This window comes from Danio aesculapii, chromosome 13 (genome assembly GCF_903798145.1).
Source record: "Danio aesculapii chromosome 13, fDanAes4.1, whole genome shotgun sequence".
NCBI classification, from domain to species: Eukaryota; Metazoa; Chordata; class Actinopteri; order Cypriniformes; family Danionidae; genus Danio; species Danio aesculapii.
The window spans coordinates 28,583,702-28,603,242 of NC_079447.1; the positions used below are offsets into that span (position 1 = coordinate 28,583,702).

Here is a 19,541-nt window from a genome sequence, read left to right on the forward strand (position 1 = left end):
TTTCAAAATTTCAAGAATGCAGTGTACTGAAATGACCATTCATGCAAGCTGAATCAGAGTAAAAAAAGACCTCTATATTACTAAATATTAGGAGATTTAATTTAGACATTCTAAATAGTAAATCAGTTAATTTAGAGTGGATCAAAATATTATTTACACATCCAGATAACAGCATTTTTATTGTAGACTACAGGAAATCGGAGAATGAAAAGGATCCTCCATAAACATTTATGAGATTTAGTTTAGTTTTATACTAAATCGCAACTCAAAGTTAATCAAAATATAACTTACTCTTAAAAGATTCAGCATTGCTATTGCTGACTACAGGTCAAACAAATATATGGCTAAATCTAGAATTAAAATTAATGTAGAAATAGCCTTTTAAGTGAACTGTAATGAATTTAAATTAAATTTGTAATTAAAATGACTAAAGATGATCAAACTAAACAAACTATTCAGAAAATGACTAACTTCTTAATGACTAAAAAGTACTCTAAAGAAAAAAATGAACTAGACATGAAGGGTTTCCAAGTTCATTTAAAAAAATGAATTCATTTGCCTTTATTATGAAAAAGAGAACATAGTGTTTGAGTCACATATGCCATTGTGAAACTGTTGCTTTTGTTTTGATGTACTCCGCAGGTAAATAGCCAAAAGATTGCAGATTAATGGAACAATATATATTTGCATATAAATGTTGAATAAATAAAACACAAAGGGTTTTCTACATGTCCCACCAAGAATTGCAGACATACTGCTATCGTACGGTACGCTCGTACAATATTTATTTAGATTTCGTTTAACTGTTACACATCGCGCAACAAAACTACAAGAGTCTGCAGCCAAAACGTAAATGCAAAAGAAGGTAAAACTATTCCAATCGTGTATTTAACTCTACAGAGCCCTCAATTCCAATCTCGCATATACATACTTAATGTATATGTACATATATTTCACTAAACAGATGTCGGACTGAGAAAACACTGCTGCTTGGATGAACTGCAACAGTCAATCCGCGGGGACAGAAACCTACACATGCAAATATAAACAGGAAAATAAATCGACAAGTAGGAATAAAGTAAGAAAAGGACAGAAAAAGAAAACGTCATTGAATTTTGACCACAGACCAGCCCTGCAGTAGGAATGCAGTGAGATAAATACACACATTATTCTTAGAAACCTGCACACAGAGGACTTAAAATCGTTGAGTGACAATGAAATCCATCCTTAAAAGCAGCCCCTGACAAACAGCAGGGGTTAATGGAACAGAGTTACCAAATTTTGGACCTCTCTTCAGTTTGTGAACTATTTTTTCAGTGGGGCGGGGGCATTTTTGACCATTTTTTTTTTTTGGTAGTGCGGCTACATACAGTACAACTTAAGTAACTTAAACTGTTGCCTGTTTCACGCTCTCTTTTACCTTTCTATCCTCCATAATCATTCTTTGCTCCATTACAAATGATCTATTCCCCTTTCCTTCTCCTATTTTGGGGGCTGTAGCTCTGAGATCCAGGGGTCGAGGTGATGGGGGTGTCCGGGGCAGATGAGGTCTCAACAGCAGCCTCCAGACGCAGGCTTCACTGGAGTGCTTTCGATCTTCATGGTTTTTTCAGAGCCACCGGCTGTGGCTCCAGGGCCCATTCTCTTCTTGATCTCGGCAGCCATGGTCATGAAGGCCTGCTCCACATTTGTGGCGTTCTTAGCGCTAGTTTCCAAGAAAGGAATGCCGAGGGAATCTGCAAATTCCTTAAAACGAAAGGAGAAAGGATCAAACCAAAGCAGTTATTATTTTTAGAACAATGGAAAATGTACATGGAGGCTCGGTTTCAAAACCTAGAGAGATTCTTATCTAGACAGAAATTTAAGACGCAGCAGACAAGGCTTCTGCAGGGATCACTTTTTCTTGTTGCGATTAATTGCTGAAACTTTTATCATGGCATATGGTATCATCACAATATTTAACGAAGCTGCAAAACAAAACAAAAACAGGTCAAATAACCTTAAGTTACCTAATGTATTGCTTTGTGTATACATGTCCAGCGTAAATAAACATTCAAATTAAACTGCAAAGTACATTAGGGTAGTCATTATAATAAAGTCTCAATAGCTATGTTTCTATCTACCTATTTTTATGCAAAATGCGCATAACGGAGGACACATTTTTTGTTTGATAAGAAAAGATGCGCATAAGCCACACCGAAAACCCTTTTACTGAACAAACTCAAGTGTGCGCATTAAAAGAAGGTGATTTTGTTATAAGAGATCATGTGATGATAAAATGTGTGTGAATGGACGAACCAGCAGGCTGAGCACACTGTAAAACATCTGAAATGTTGTTTTGGTCATTCTAAAATGCCTCAACCATTTCAGTATTAGTGTTATTATATTATTGATGACCTCCAGAATGGTCAGGAGCGTCTGTGCCCTGGGTCTGACACCTTCAAATGCCACCACGCGTTCATGGCATGTCTGAATTTGTCTTCTGAGGCGCAAGTCATTTCATAAATAAAGAAAAGATTGACGCAGCTTCTCCTACCGCTGCACATGCCATTTTTACTATAACGATTTTGTTCTCTTTGACCCGTTGAATGGAAACGCTGCTTTATTCGCACGTCTTTTATGCGATATTCTAGTTTTCTGCATAAATTTGGATGGAAACTTAGCTATTGGTAAATATTAGTTAATGCCTTAAGCAGTGAGAAATAGCCAAATTATAGTTGATAAATTAACAAATAAAGTACTACAGAATATAATAGTTTTATATTCAGTTAAAGTTCATAAATAGTATATAGTTTTATTTATTAACTCCATTTAATAAAATGAGTGTGACTCTTGATTTGAACGCTTTAATAGGCATTTACACAGATATTAACATGCAAATGTAAAATGTAATAATTTGGTGCTCTGATGAAGATCACTGCCAATCAGAATATCCTTCAAAAGGGCATTCTTAAAGTTTAAATAATAAATCATTACTCTGTATTTGGAAGTGCTGACGATATTAATACTGTGCTTGTTCATGATATAGTGCATGACTGAATATCGTCATATGTCTACAGCACACCAGTGTTAAACTATTACATTTACTTTCATTTGATAAAAACAAACCTTTGAAAATGATTTAAAACAAAACTGTATAAAATACAATACAACATCGCAGGACAGCTCCAGATACTGCCGCTAGATAGCGTCCCTAACTCATGCAGTGTGTCACGGAAATCAAAATCAAGTCCTCATCTTGCATATTAGTAACACCTTCATGGCACATGCATATTCTTAGACTACATAATATTATTGTGTTATATACATACACAGTGCATCCCACAAACAGTTATGCAATTATGAGGTAACAAGCACATCCCTGAATGAATGCAGTAATACAGCTCATTCTCAAGCATGGCAATCACTGAAGATGATCCTCACTGCAGAAATTACACTTGCACTGCACTTTAAAATAAAACACAAGCCTAAAGAATTCCTAAGAAAAACGAATGCCATGATCTTATACATTTTAGACTTGCTTCTCTGTCTTTTTAGAGGCTCTAATTCACCCAAAAGCCTGTGTAAATAGTAACGATTTTGAGAAATTATTTTTTATAAAAAAAAATAAAAGTTACACTGAAGCCATGGTTAATGTCATAAAAAAAAATCATTAAATTAGCAGTTTTCCGTATTTTGTGATTCAAATTTTGTATTTTACCCTTTTTGTATTTACACTTTTTTTAATTAATTGCATTATGAGACCTTGAGGTTTCTTCAAACAACTTTTAACCTTGAAAAATTCAAAATGGTGACTTTCATTCAAATTTTTAATAGTTTAAAGCAGGGCTATTCAATTGCCGGCCCGCGGGCCACATGCGGCCCAGAATCAACCTCCGAGCGGCCCAGCCCGTGGTTCCGCCCATAGATAATAAATGAATATATTTTATTCATTAATTGTTATTTAATTTAATATATTATATTAATATAAATATAAAGTATTTATTATGTCTATGGTCCCGCCAAAAACGCAAATACCTACGTAAATTACGATATAAAGAAATCTTGACTGTGCTGAGCGCTTCTTAAACTGAACAGCGCATCATCGATGACTTAAGCATGCTCAGGCGCGCAACGTGAGTGCAGGCCATCGGGGGAGACAAGCGTGCTTCAGCCCGGTTCAAGGCAACTGTACATCATGTGGGTACACCCTCAGATTCTGTTAATTCAGCTCTTTTTGTATGCACCTTTTGCCCTGCAAACTGACCAAAGTTAAAAGAGAAACAACGAATAAACCTTATGTTTTTCAATAATTTTGTTTGTGTTGGTTTTAAAATTTGTCCATATGAGCTACTTTGCCGTTAAAATGACTGGCCCAGCTAACCTTCATGGTCTGACAATCTGGCCCAACTAAATTTGTAATTGAATAGCCCTGGTTTAAAGTGATATGTTGTCTGTGTTGGTATATATTACAGTATAAAAACTGTTATCTTACAGACCTATTTCTCTATGTATTATTTCTCATACATTAAATAATTTCAAATGGCTAAAATGTCAATAAAAGTCACTTAAAAAAAGTCAAAAGTCAACAGAGCAGAGCTCAACGTCCCATAATGCAATTCACAACAGTAAAAAATAAACGGAAAACACTTGTGAATCACAAAATATGGAAACTGTCATTTGAAGTATTTGAAGTAGCACCTCAGGTATCAATTACAATCGGACAGTTACGAGGTCTCGTTTTAGTTTGAAGGCAGCACATAATAGATGCAGTTTTACAGCAAGGGAGCTCGCTAGGTTTTAGAACAGTGTACGCATGGTGTAACATAAACTATAGAGGTACCTTTGCCGTTGTGTAGTCCACCACTTTTTTTGTTGTTAAGTCACACTTGTTGCCAACCAATAACTTGTTAACATTTTCACTGGCATAGCGATCAATCTCCTGTAGCCATTGTTTTACATTATTGAAAGATTCCTGAAAGTAGAAGAAAATACACAAAGCATTAATCCAGTAAACATGAATTAAGGCATTTTAACAGTGGTTTAAAGTGATATTAGGATACTTGCTTATTAGCTCACCTGATCTGTAACATCATAGACTACGATAATTCCATGTGCTCCTCTGTAGTAGCTGGATGTGATTGTGCGAAACCTCTCCTGCCCTGCTGTATCCCACTGCAAATCAGAGTGAATAATATGATACCTGGATCAAATGCTAAAATATGCTTACAAAAATAGTATTTTGGCTGCTGGAATACAATAATAAGGCAAAGGATTGACAGATCGATTTCTTTCTTATAAATAATTCTACACACACCACAGCGAGAGAAAGAGTTTTAAATATATTCCCATATCAACTTCTCTAGTTATGTGACAGCAAAAATAGATACAACTGTCTATATTTTATAAATATCACATTTCTATAATAATTTTTATAACAATAAAAAAAAAAACAACCAAGAGCAATAATTACAGGGTTTCTGCAGGTTTCATTAAGTAAAATGTAAGACCTTTTAAGACCATTATGAATGAAATTTTAGACTTATACAGGGCTGAATGCTAAGGATTTAGCTTTTTCAAATATCCCAGTTAGACAAGATTTTTTGATAGGGCAAGATTTTCACTTGCCCTATCAAAAAAATGCTTAAAATATAATACAACACTAATAATTTGGTTTAATTTTTAGAATAATTTTTTAATACTTTTTAGTAACTTTCAAATATATCCATTCACAAAGCCTATAACCATTACCAAGAATAGAAAATATAGCTGCCAATAACTTCAGTCTACAATAATAATAAAATTAACAGGAAAATTAAGACCAGTTAAAAAGATTTAAGACCTACAACACAACATTTCAGAAGATTTAAGACTTTCTAAGGCCTAAAATTTATTTTTTTGAGATTTAAGACATTAAGATCCTGCGGACACCCTGAAATAATACATAAAATAAGCTAAAAATCTAAAGCTTAAAAAAAATCTAGTTACTTTTGATCAAAATTCTACCATTTTGAAGGACTCATACACCATTTATTTATTACACATGTATTGCCACATCAGCAACTAATGGCTATTTCGTGGCTAAATGGATATCCATTAAAATATTACATGATAAAAACAAATTCGTATTATACTAAAAAAGTTACAAATATACAAAGTTACAAATATATAAATAGATAAAATTCACAAAAATTTTATTCAAAATTAAATATAATTTTTCAGTTCTATTTTTGATAAAAAAAAATAAATGTAAAACTCTTCCTGGTGGTACCTTTTTAAAAATGTCCATCAAAGTACTCTCCTTATAAAAATTTTGTCTAATGGAATTTAAACTTCTACATTCCAACAAAATATGTTTGATGGTAAGAGCAGTCTGGCAGTTATTACAGTTAGGTGATTCTTCGTTATTTAATAAATATGAATGTGTCAACCTAGAATGTCCATATCGACATCTATAGACAGTCTGATCATGCCTGGTCTCAAAATTATAATTTGCTAAATGTCTTTCATTTATTTTCGGGTTAATTTCATATAATTTGTTGTTGATGCAGTTGTCCCATTCTCTTTGCCATGTTTCGTTTATGTACAAATTGATGGTGGGTTTCAAGTCGACTCATACACCATTAGGGAGTCCCATAAATGGTACTCCTCTATAATGTTTAAGATTAAACACTGATGAAAACTGAGTTGCATAGAAGTATTCAAATAGAATATAAGATTGACATTTGACTGAGCAGCATATACAGTGCATTAAAAACCACCAAATTTATCATTTGTATAAAAATTATTACAGATTGTATAAATGTTTATATTTTAAATATATTTTATTTAATATAAATTAAGCATTTGTCATCTCATTTAACAATATTCAATTCTTTACAGGACTGAAAGAAACTTACGATCTGAAGTTTGATGGTCTTTCCGTCTAATTCTATAGTTCTTATTTTAAAGTCCACACCGATAGTGCTAATGTAGCTTTCTGTGTATGTGTCATCCTGAAAGAAGTAAAACAGCAGGGGAATTAGATGTTTCGGTAGTCAAATCTCTTCTTTAAACACCTTAATGTAAAAGTTCAATGTATTAAATTCTATTCAATTCATAACAAACATGATATAATTTTAGTGAACAAATTCATTTCATCCATGAGACAAGGCAGAAGATTATGAAACCACTAGGGTTGCACGATATTATAAAAATATGACATTGTGATATTGTGTTATGCCACGATATGAATAGAATTTCACCAGATGATTTGAATAGCTCTAATTGAAAATATTTCATAGATCGACTGGGATGATCAAGTCTTTTTCTATGCAGTACATTTGCATAAATTATAATACAAGCAAAAATGAAGAAACAGTGCTTTATGGTTTTCTGGGGAGTCTAACAGTATTCAAGTACAGAAATTGAACAATCAAATGTAAAACAACAGGATCATCATTGTATAACTAATTTAAAAATATATATATATCTTTATCTTTTAATCTTAAATAAATAATCTAATCCTGCTATGTGACTATTGCGGATACACACATTGCGATATCGATGCTCAAACGATATATTGTTCAGCCTTAGTTCGTCGTATTGAAATACTAATATGCAGCAAACTAAATCGATGGCAATGCTCTCAGAGCAAATGAAGGGAAACTTAAAGCATACTTACTGCAAATCTGAGAAGAAGGCAAGACTTTCCAACACCAGAGTCACCAATCAAGAGCAGCTTGAATAAATAGTCACTGTAAGACGAGAAAGAACATTTTATAGTCAATATTTGTCAAACAAGTTAAAGCAGTTGTGAAAAATTCGTAATGTACAACTATTCAAAAGTCGATATATATATATATATATATATATATATATATATATATATATATATATATATATATATATATATATATATATATATATATAACTGTTTTTGAAACTTGAATGGTTTTGAAGGTTCACGTTTATTTTATTTTTAACACTTTCAATTTTTTTTATTGCTATACATTATGAAATATCACTTCTGTAATGCAAAACTACATTTTTAGCAGTGCAGGGTCACATGATCCTTTAATTAAAAATGCTATTGACACTTGCTGCATAATATTTTCGCAGAACCAATGATAATTATCTGAGGATTTGTAGATTATTAATTAATTTTAAAAAGAACACAGTTTAATTTGTATTTTGCAAAACATAAGGAGCATCTCTGCCAAAATTAAACCTCGCTAAAGTGTAATAATAATCTTTCTGGTCTGTTGCGTTCTTTCACTGTATATCATCCTTTGTCCTTTTTCTAGACCTGCATTACAAATGAGGCCATTAAACCCCCCCCTGCAACATGTGAAATAGGTCAAATGCTTGCAAACTCAGTTAACCATACGGTAAATCAGTCACCGTTCAGCGTCTGCATGCACAAAATAAAACTTCAACAGAAACAATGTGCTTGAGGAGCTCCGAGGCCGGGAACTTGAGTAAGCTGATTAAGCATTCCAGAGAGAGGGAATTTTGCCCGTTGCGCTAAATCCACTGGCCCCATTCAATACTCCCTAGTAAGAAAAGTCCATAGGAAGGAAATCCAGCTGACTGGCCCGGTGAAGACCAGCTCATCGACTCAGCAGAACGAGCTGATGTTTTCCTTTCCAATTCTGCTGAATTCAAGTCATGCTCTCCTTGTTAGACTGACTGCAAAAACACTCCTGTGTATAGGAAACCACTACACAAAGAACTATGTAAAGACCCTCTGTTTATACACTGCACATTGTAATGTTTTCTAGTAAACAGAGATGGCTGCACGATATTAGGAAAAAATTAAATAAAATTTCTGCATTTTATATTACGATGTTTCACCAAATAACTTGAACAGCTTTATTTGGAAATAATTCATGCTTTTATATTGATTGGGATGATTTTGTAGAGGAGTGCATCTGCAGAAAATAATAATAATATATTCATTTATTAATAATAAAATAATATATTAATTACCTTTAATACAGATAAATAAAGAACGGCAACAATATAAATAATTAAAGGAGTCTAAGAGTATTCAGGTACAAAAATAAAATAATCAAATGTATAATAAAGTTGCATAGTCTTCATTTTATAAATAATTAAATGTAATTTATGTATGATTAATAATAATTTCATGTGCACAAATGCTTTAAATTTGCTTAAAATGCAGACACATGCCTTAAAAATACATGCAACTGAAAAAAATTTGAATTTTTTTTAATCAATAAACTGAAATGACTCCACAATTTCCATGTGTTCTGAACCATTTTACCAGGTCAACTATAATTCTGACTTCACATTTTATACCTTGCGATGTGACTATTGTGGATTTACACATTGCAATATCGATGCTAAAATGATATATTGTGCAGCCCTAAAACAGCGTAACTCAAAAAGTAAATATTTAATTGGTACATAGTTAAAAATTAGTACAACAATAACAAATAAGGTTCAGAAAAGTTCCAAAAGTTAATTTAAATTGTCTTATACTGTAAAATGTCGCAATCCTTTCTGCTTTCTAACAAATTGAATAACTACATAAAGAAATGTTTAAATATTATGGCAACAGTAACAAACTTTCACCAAGAACGAGAGTCATGTTCAGAAACACTGCATATTAAAATGACTTGCGCAAACATGCAGATCTGGAATTCTGAATTAAAGGAATGATTCACTCAAAAAGTACTATTTGACCATCCAACATGTAGGCGACCTAGATGAAGATCCACTTTCTTCAGTAGAACATTAAAGAGGATATTTAGCTGAAACCATAGTCTGCGGTGATTCAATAAACTGCAGTCAACAAATAAATACAGAGTCAAATAATAAGAATATAAATAATAATACATTGAGATTAGGGCTGCACAACATTTGTGTGTGTGTGTGTGTGTGTGTGTGGGGCGGGGGGGGGGGGGGGGGGGGCTTATTTTTCTGTAATTGTTACTCCAATAATGAGTTTAATTTCACCAGATGAAATGAATGGCTCTGTTTGGAAAAAGAGAAGTTTAGATTTATTTGGTTTGATATTGTAGGGCAGGACATAAAAGATGATAAATTAATCACAGGCGTTAAAAAATACAGTAGAGCAAAAATACAAATGTAACAAACAGTGTTTTCTGGGTGTCTAGCAGTGTTCGGGCACAAATTGAATAATCAAAAGTAAAAAAACAAAACAACAACGCTGTTATAGTAGTCTTCATCGTACATATACAGAGTATATTCACCTTATTCTCCGCATACGAGTGGGCGCAGCCATTTGAATCATTTTGGTCCGAGACTTCCGGTCTCATTCGTTTCCATTCGTTTTTAGTCGTTAAAAACAGCTCGTTTTGCTGCTCGATGTTGCAAACTGATATTTTCTTATTATATTATTCTACTTTGTCTGTATTGTCATGCAAACACTTGTTTGTAGAGTAAGTAGTTTGACCGTTTTCTGCCGTTTATTATTCCTAGTCATTTCTCCCATAGACAGCTGAATCGGAAGTTCTAAAACAAATCGCAAAAATGAGCACACTTCCGCATTGAAGAATAAGGTCAATACAGGAATCAGAGAGTGAAATTCAATACTTATTAGACCTTTTAGAAGACTCTTTCCATACATTTTAAGATCTTATAACCACTTTAGGTTTCAACCGGGAACACTGGCGAGATTTTAACTTACAGTACAATTACTAAATACTAATGTAAGAAACTAATCCAAAACTAAACCATTATTCATATACCAAAAACAAAATCTATTAAACCTAGCTAATTCAGCAAGAACTGCTGAAATAAAGCTGTTGCCTTGGTTTCTGCAATAAACAAAGCAGCAAGATTCTCAAATCTAGCAGGATTTTATTGATTTCATAAACCACACAGCATCCTGATATTCGCAGATTTAATTCAGGCACAACCATACATTGCACAATCAAAGACTATAAAATGTAATGCATTTAAGACTTTAATACTTTTTAAGGGCCTTAAATTACTCTACATTCCTTAATCAACTTTTAATACTTTTACATAAACACTATTCTTATTTCTTAAAGTTACAAATGTTATAGTTTCCTATGCCTGAATGCAGTAAACTAACTGGAAATGCTGACATTATAACAGGTCTTAAAAAACACATACAAATAATAAACTTTTGGTAACTTTATGGTTAAACTTTGCAAATTACTCCAGTCCAGAAAACATCTGTTTTCATCTGTGGCTCCTGGTCAAATATAATAATGACATGATGTTGCACATCCTGTGATGTGACTATTGTGGTTTCGCACATATCAATATCGATACGGAAACGATATATTATGCAGCCCTAATTCATATCTTATGAAGTAGGGCTGCACGATATAAGAAAAATAATAAAAATCAAACACTGCAATGTTTTTGTTTTCTGCAATATATATACACGTTGCGATATCAATACAATTTCACTAGATGCGTTGAATAACTATTTGGAAGGAATTGATCATTTTAGTTTGATTGAGATGATTCTGTATAGGAGTGATCTACAAGCATAGATAAATTGAATAAAGAAAAAGATACCAATTAAATAAACAGCACATTATTGTTTTCCCGAGTAGTCAAAGTGTATTTAGGTATACAGTAATTAAATAAACAAATGTTAAATAATACTACATAGTCTTCATTTTATAAACAATTCAATCAAATTCATCATTGTTAAAGTAAAAATGGTACAATTTCCTATTCAAAACCCTCTGCCAGTTTAAAAAACACTTGCGAAATGATCAATTATAATCCAGACTCAACATTGCATATACTGGCAATGTGACTATTGGGAAGGATCACATTGTGATATTGAAACTGAAACGATATATTGCGCAGCCCTATTATGAAGCAAATTGTGCCTATATATATATATATATATATATATATATATATATATATATATATATATATATATATATATATATATATATATATATATATAAGCATATATTTAAGTGCCGGTAGTCATTTACTTGCAATATATAAATAGCCAAGTACCACAGTTTCAGCAAGAAATCTTTCAAACAAAATGTCAGTGACATCTCGGATAGCCTGAGGCTGAGTGAATTAACAGCAAATTTTCATTTCTAGATAAAACATCCTTTTAAATCCTACAATAAGGTGTTGAACATTAAACTTGTATTTAAAAAGCATCAGCATGAATTTGTATTGCTGTTTATAGTTATTCACAATTAATCTAAATCCCTATAGACAGAATCTTTGATATGAGTGTGAAGAACCGAAAGAGAAACTACAAACGATGTTAACCACAAAACAAGCACAAACCTAATTAAAAGCTACTATGACTGACTATTCTACCCATATAAAATAGATGTCACAGTTGATACAGAGTCTGTTAAGTAACAGCGTGTCTTAACACTCAGACTAGTGATAGTTGTAATAGAGCGTGCAGCATGTCGTTTGGCATGTGACCTACACATGACTAGCACACAATAGAGGAAGGGATGGGCACTTCAGTTCCTTCAGATATACTTGACATCTGCACATTCAGACATTTAGATAGAAGTGTAGGTGTAGAAAGCTCACAATTTCACTGTACAAAGGAAACTTGGCATCAATAAATACATTTTAAGATTATGCAAACTAATGCTGATAAGGAAATAAAACAGCACAAATGAGACTAGTGTTGTGGACGTGGTTATTATGAATAATTCTGCACAACATTTTAAATTTTAAGAGCCAGACAGAGATACTTAGCATTAACTAATGATATATTATTATATAGACGTGGTTAAAAATTAAGGTGTTAAATCAATAAGGCACTTGATCATATTTATGTGCAGCAACTCCAGATTAAAATATTATACGTGAAATACACCTTTAAAAGTTATTTTAACAAACAAACGAGCGTGTCTGACTACTTATTTCAATGTGTAATGGTTAGGTCTAACGTACTGTCATCCTATTTTAAATCTACATTCAGCAACCTTTATTCTGACCACACTAAAGACAAGCAACAGGTTATGAAACATGTTGACAATACTTACGTTAATCAGCTATTTGCCTACTTCACCGGCTTGTCATGCTGTTAAAAAAGTAAGCGTAAAGCTACCTGGCGACGTTAGCTTACCTGAACTAGCCTTCGTACTCATTTCTGCTGAAGCATGTCAGATTTCATGCTATAAAGAGTAAGAATTAAAATAATATGATTATAAGAAATTAAAAAGGTGCATGACTGACTGATGAGCTCTACTTGTCATAAATGTAACGCGGATGGATATTCAACCCGGCTGTGCTCCGCTATTACAACAACAGCAGTTTAATTACAAAAGTTTTACTTCTTTGGAGAACGAATGAGTTAGAATTTTGCTCCTAAACATTACGAAGCGTTCCGGTTTAAGTAAAGTTCATGAAATAACGGGACACAAGTTGTTGATAAGACCAAACATACTGCTGGTCATGATTGCTGCTGCCTGTCAAAAGTAGCTACAGGTAAATTATGGGCTCAGTAACGACAAACAAGCCGTGTAGTAACTCATTCACTTACTATTCGGGATTCATCGTGGACTGGACACTGTGAAAAGCGCTTGTCTTTCAACAAAACAACTCCGCGGCGTGAAGACAGACTAGAAGCGATAACCTTTCTCCTGATTAAAAAGTAACTAGCTGGCTAGCTACTGCCGCAAAGGCTAGTCGGTTAAAACCCAAAATGGCTGACTCTTCAACCAGGAAATAGGAACTCCTTAAACAGATTGCGTATGCAAGTCGTGAACGTGACGTGTACGGAATTTGTAGTTCAATTCAGATGTCATGTCGTCCACATGAATGAGGGACAGATGTTGAAAAGACTACAATACCCACTTTTAAATAACAAAAACGTTCACAATGAGTTCATAGAAGCTTGAATCGTTCACGCTGAGGACTGCAGCAATCCTGCCCCCTATCATAAGGGGTAAAAAATTACGTCATTTGTGAAACGTGGCATTGGCTAATATGAGTGTGAGTCACTGATCAATACGTGTCAAATATATGACTGAACTAATCATAAATCACTTTATTGATTATTAAAAATAATCTTACAAAGCATTGAATGTTAAACATAAATATTCATATCCACAGGGAATCAAAAGTAACCATATTGATTTTGGTAGCTCACATTGCTCGCTTTGTGATTAACAATTCATCTGTGCATGCCATTAAGAAAAAAAAACGTTTGCCCTTCTAATCTTTAATTGAAATCTGAAAATGCACTTCCTGTTTGTTTTCAGATTAATTGTCTGATTATGTAAATTTTAGGAATTAGGTGTGGCTAACATATTTAACCATGCCGCTCCAGCTGTCAGTTTTGACAACAAACAGAAATGGTGAGCAGGAGTCTGTTAGGTTGTAATAACTCTCCTCAAACCCTTTTCAGAGAGGGGCCTGGATGCAGACCTGGTGCAGTGCAATCTGAGCTGCATCCAATGCTTTTTAATGCGCTCACCCCACCCCTAACCCTACCCGTCAGTGACGACACTCACTCTATTGAGTGCATTGTGTCTGACATTGCATCGCTGAGTGATGCAATCTCAGCTTGCATCATAAAGGCTGCATCCAGATACTATTGCCTTTTCCTGATCTTTCTGAATGAAATGCCTACTTTACTACATCTATTCAGCACACAGTAGAAAAAACAAGCCACGCCCACTGTTTTCTCATTCAATATTCATTTCTCTAGGAACTGCGTCACAATACTAAAAAATAAAGGTCGCAGCTTCCAGTTCATGTGGACTTTAAGAGACGTTTCATAATCACCTAATTAATGAGTAGAAATTAAACCTTTGTTTGTGATAAAGAATAATGAACAGTGCCAAAGAATTTAAAACTGAAAACGTTACAAGAAGCATTGTTACATGGCTACTCAATCTGTGAGTGTAATTAAACATTTCAGAACTTTTGTTGATTGATAATCAGCTCCTTCACTGAATCCAACTCTTGGTTCCAGAAGGTGTATGGAAATTCAACTGAGGACGCAGCTCCGACTTCTCCCTGAGAAAGCATCCCATATTACAATTAGCCAGATAAAAACTTAATTTAAAGGTGTGCACTGACTGTGAGCATGATAAAATGGCTATGTACATCTCAACAAGATTGACATTTTATGCTTATAAGAAAAGGAAATGCGAATAAAAAATTATTTACCTTTAAATTTAAAGAAATAAGCCCAATTTCAAAGCACTGATTGCAACCCAGTCTCCTCTGTATGTCGGCGAGCACAGCATGGCAGGCTTCATTAGGAGATGAGCCCTTGGTAGCAGACAACAAAAGATGAAAGAAATGTGAGCCAGATCTAATTTAGCAAAGTCTCTAATGATTTAATGAGATTTTTATCGATCGTCCTGTCTTTATACCACCTCTGCTGTCAAAGTACTCTCCTAGTATTTAACATGAAACAACTGATACTTTTGGGTACAACTGGACACAATTCTATGTATTACAGCTAAACTAATTAATACATACACATAAGACATGTATTATACAATAATACATTTGTCTAAAGTGATCATTTAATTTATAACAAAACAAAATTGCTTAATACTTGTTTCATCAGCTGCACAACATGAAAGCTTGGACAGTAACACATAATTTTGTCTCCATCTCCTGTAGCTGTGGGCAAAAGAAATACATTTTTAATTGTAAAATTATGCATAATCATATAAAATGAATACTAAATAAGTAGAAAATAACTAAAATAAAACAAAAACAAATATATGGAACATACCTGCTGCAGCACCCACCTTAAAACAGAGATTAATAATCAAAATCAGAATCAGAAAGAGCTTTATTGCCAGGTGTGTTCACACATACGAGGAATTTGTTTTCGTGAGCTTCTACAGTGCAACAGAATTACAGAGACATGACAAAGAACAGATAATAAATATAGTTTAAAAATAGAAGTAATGAATGCACATATACAAACTGACAAGTGTATGTACAGGTATATTACTATATACAACATTATATGTGCAGCTGTTATGAGAATATTTGATGTAAAGTATGTTGTTAAATGAATAAGTGTGTATGTGTATAAAAAGTGTATAGCAAGTAGTGATGTTTGTTTCACAATTACTATCATCACAATTACTATCATATTCTAAACTATCATGTACTAAAATATTCTGATAGTACATTAAATAACCTATTTTTTGAATGACTAAATGTTAACAAAGTTGCATAACATACTGTGTGATCAGCATACAGACCGCAGCCTGGAAGTGGAGAGTCTCCCACCCGTCCCGGTAATTTGAATGGAGCTCCTGATGTGGAAACTCCTGCATAATATTTATCATTTCAGGCACATTCAAACATTGTTAAAAACATGCCAAAACTGTATTATACTCACAACGTTACACTATTATGGGAGAATAATTGAACATGAGCACAGATGTACAACATTAGAATAATGATTGAAACAATGAGAAATATAAATGAATTCGACCTTACCTACTGTTATGTTACCACTTAAATCAAGAGCTATAAGGCCTACGAGAAAGACAAAAAATATGTAAGTTTGTTTCTGCACATTTTTAATTCAAATACTGCTATTAGTCAGTGCACTAATGAGGTTTTCAAGCATCAAAAAATAAATAAATAAATGTATAATACAATGTTTTTATTTATTTCAGAGAAAAGCCCTGATGACTATCTTTCACAAATTTTTATCATGATTTAAAGAACACACTTAATATGCCATAGTTTGTATTACAAAAATATTTTCAGGCATATATAGAACAAGAATAATTTACTGACACGTTACACAGTCTAGATCAGTGTTTCCCAACCCTGTTCCTGAAGGCACACCAACAGTACACATTTTCAATGTCTCCCTAATCAAACACACCTGAATCACCTAATTAGAACATAAGAAGAGACTCCAAAACCTGAAGTTAATTAGTCAGGTAAGGGAGACATCCAAAATATGTACTGTTGGTGTGCCTCCAGGAAAAGGGTTGGGAAACACTGGTCTAGATCACAGCACAGCCCCAAAATACTAATTAATTGTCATTTTAAATCTTCATATTTTGGCACTTTGCTTCAAACCTCTAAGTTTTACCCATTTGTCAGAGAAATGTTTTTAATTATTTAAAATATAATCATATTTAGAATAATCAATTGTATATATTTTAATAAATTCAGGTCACAGTGTGTGTTTAATTTTCAAATAATTGTAATTATGCTGAAATACAATAGAAAAAAAAATCTTATTTTTTACATTTTATTATCATAAACTTATTGGAAATATTAAAATATATACATTATCTACATGTAATTTGCTTTCTCTATATGTTTTTAATTTAATCTAATGTGTGGACACCACATCCTATTACTCAGTCAGAGACCTAGTACTTGGGTATTTACATTGACAGTTCTTTTACATGGAAAACACTTATAGAATGGGTTTGTTCTCGTTTGCACGAGAGACTGTATTTTTTACGGAGGTTATGTCTTTTTGGAGTTAACAAGAAGCTTATGATGCTGTTTTATAAAGCTGTTCTTGAAAGCAATGTCAGGTATTGTGTCACAGTGTGGTTTGGCAACCTATCTGTACAGTGTAAATCTAACTTAAATCTCTTTAAGAGTGCATCTCTTAAAGACAGTATGGAAAATTGTTGGGCACAATGAATATTTTAATCCTCAAGTTTTATATGAGAATTGTGTCCTTAATTAAATTTCCACATTATGAACGGTCCCTAAGTCTAGGTTGAACCGATATAAGAAAACCATTGTACCTGTTTCAGTGGGTTTATTTAACTAGAGTTTATCTAAATTAGCATTATAATTACTGTAACTACTGTATTTTGTATTGTTTTTATCGTTTGTTCTTATGGAATGTCTTCAGCAAAATGCCCATAACAAATTTCCTGTCAAAGACAATAAAGTTTACTAATGCTATTTCTACCATCTGACTAATAATAAATAAATAAATAAATAAATAAATAAATAAATAAATAAATAAATCTGATTATATACTAACTGTCAGTTATATACTATGTCATTAGGCTATATAGCTAAAACATAAATATAGATATTTTTCGAGCAGAAGACTTTTCACAATAACAGCAATCTGGTTGAGTCAACTGACTTTCAATAGGTTTGCCCATATATTAATGACTCATCAAGAAAGGTTTCACATATATTATTCTCTTACCTATTGTATCAAAGCCACCCTTAATCGGTTTCTTTTTTTCAAGAAATTCCTTTTGAACAAAATTTTTAGAATAAAAACATTATTAAAAACATCTAGCATCTGGTTTCTTTAAAATTTGCATTTATAGTGGACAAACAACAATTCTTCAAGAGTTTGAATACCTGATAAGCAGAGGTAGTGTGATCAGACAGCATTTTCTCATTGGGCTCTGATGTAAAACCCAGATTCTGAGCAAATGCTTCTGCTCCTTCCCCAACAAGCAAGCTGTGAGGACTCTTCTCCATTACTTTGCGAGCTACACGACATGGTTGTGGGATACTAGTAATGTAAAAAAAGTACATATAAAAGATGGTTGAGTGAATGCTTTTAGAACTGAAGTATTTTATTCATGGCTCATTTATTTACATATAATAAAAAATACATATATATCTACCCTCGCAGTGCTGCTACTGCCCCAAATCTCCCTGGCAAACCTTCCATAATAGCAGCATCACATTCAACTACTCCTGAGGCATTAGGAAATCCTCCTCTGCCAACAATATGTCGTCCAGTGTCTAAGTCATCTTCAACTTCTAAAAACAAACAACAAAACATTTTGTTTTTTTACTCGTTGTTGTTGTTAATAAAAATGTTGCCTATTATTACTTATAATGGCATATTCATAACAATACATATCTTATATAAAGTCTGCTAAATTAAGTAATATGTAAGGAGGATGGATAAAAAGGAAGAATTCTCTAATTATTTAACTGAATCAGAAATAAGAACAGTATTTTATTTCATCGTTCACAAGAGGTTCCAGCCGTCTTTAAATAATAAAAGTCCATGTAGTTTGCTGATGATAGCGCAAACAGGTGTCAGATTTACCTGCCATTGCCGTTTCTACAACATCTGTAGCGTTTTGTCCAGCTAGCAGCAAACTTCTCATTCTGTCCACTGCGGGGCGAGAGAAAGACCATGTTCCCACTGCTGCCATTTGACACAAATGCATTCAAATACATCTATTTATGTACAGGAAAAATCGTTGCCCTCATTTGTAAGACTTTAAAACACAGTTTTACGTCCGGGGGTTGTTGAAGCACAATTTCAAAATAAAAGTCTAATTGAGCTTTACAAAGACAGTTTAAAAGGCCATGTATAATGTACACAATCTATCATTTTTAATCTGACATAAACTAGCGTGGCCTGACTATCAATAAAATTGACATTTTTATTTAATTTCATACATGACTAAGCAATAATGCAGTGTTTTGAATTAATACTCAATAAGTATATTGTAATATTACGTTAATTATTTTAGATGTATTTATTGTAAGATAAAGAAAACAAAAGGTACACCTTTTAACGTTTAACGTACCTTTTTTTTTGCATAATTAAAGGCCCATTTCAATGTGGTGTTGTCATTGGCCCATGAACATTTCCTCCT

The 19,541-nt window shown here is 33.1% G+C and overlaps 2 protein-coding genes across 2 annotated transcripts; both read right to left on the reverse strand.

Moving 5' to 3' along the window:
- Window positions 1–532: 532 nt before the first annotated feature.
- Window positions 533–13,627, reverse strand: rab1ab (RAB1A, member RAS oncogene family b). Its single transcript, XM_056470501.1, has 6 exons — window positions 13,475–13,627; window positions 7,643–7,715; window positions 6,879–6,974; window positions 5,059–5,154; window positions 4,823–4,954; window positions 533–1,746 (listed from the first exon to the last, which is right to left on the reverse strand). The coding sequence occupies exons 1-6, from the start codon at window positions 13,486–13,488 to the stop codon at window positions 1,552–1,554; spliced, it is 606 nt and encodes a 201-aa protein (XP_056326476.1). The 5' UTR covers window positions 13,489–13,627; the 3' UTR covers window positions 533–1,551.
- A 123-nt stretch (window positions 13,628–13,750) lies between these two features.
- On the reverse strand, window positions 13,751–19,182 carry zgc:153169 (uncharacterized protein LOC767799 homolog). The gene is made up of 10 exons (XM_056470500.1): window positions 18,983–19,182; window positions 18,549–18,687; window positions 18,277–18,433; window positions 18,116–18,164; window positions 16,411–16,449; window positions 16,150–16,238; window positions 15,689–15,704; window positions 15,506–15,573; window positions 15,109–15,213; window positions 13,751–14,955 (listed from the first exon to the last, which is right to left on the reverse strand). The coding sequence occupies exons 1-10, from the start codon at window positions 19,104–19,106 to the stop codon at window positions 14,854–14,856; spliced, it is 888 nt and encodes a 295-aa protein (XP_056326475.1). The 5' UTR covers window positions 19,107–19,182; the 3' UTR covers window positions 13,751–14,853.
- Between the last annotated feature and the right edge of the window lie 359 nt (window positions 19,183–19,541).

Bases quoted from the DNA above. Each gene is read 5' to 3' on its own strand.
- rab1ab (XM_056470501.1), bottom strand. The intron at 5,155-6,878 runs GTAAGTTTCTTT...TCTGATTTGCAG, and splicing joins AGACCATCAAACTTCAGATC to TGGGATACAGCAGGGCAGGA. The intron at 1,747-4,822 runs GTACCTCTATAG...TTTCGTTTTAAG, and splicing joins TGGACTACACAACGGCAAAG to GAATTTGCAGATTCCCTCGG.
- zgc:153169 (XM_056470500.1), bottom strand. From the start codon at position 19,106: ATGCATTTGTGTCAAATGGCAGCAGTGGGAACATGGTCTTTCTCTCGC. The intron at 18,165-18,276 runs GTATTCAAACTC...TTTGTTCAAAAG, and splicing joins ACACTACCTCTGCTTATCAG to GAATTTCTTGAAAAAAAGAA. The intron at 15,214-15,505 runs GTATTAAGCAAT...TCTGCTACCAAG, and splicing joins TTGTGCAGCTGATGAAACAA to GGCTCATCTCCTAATGAAGC.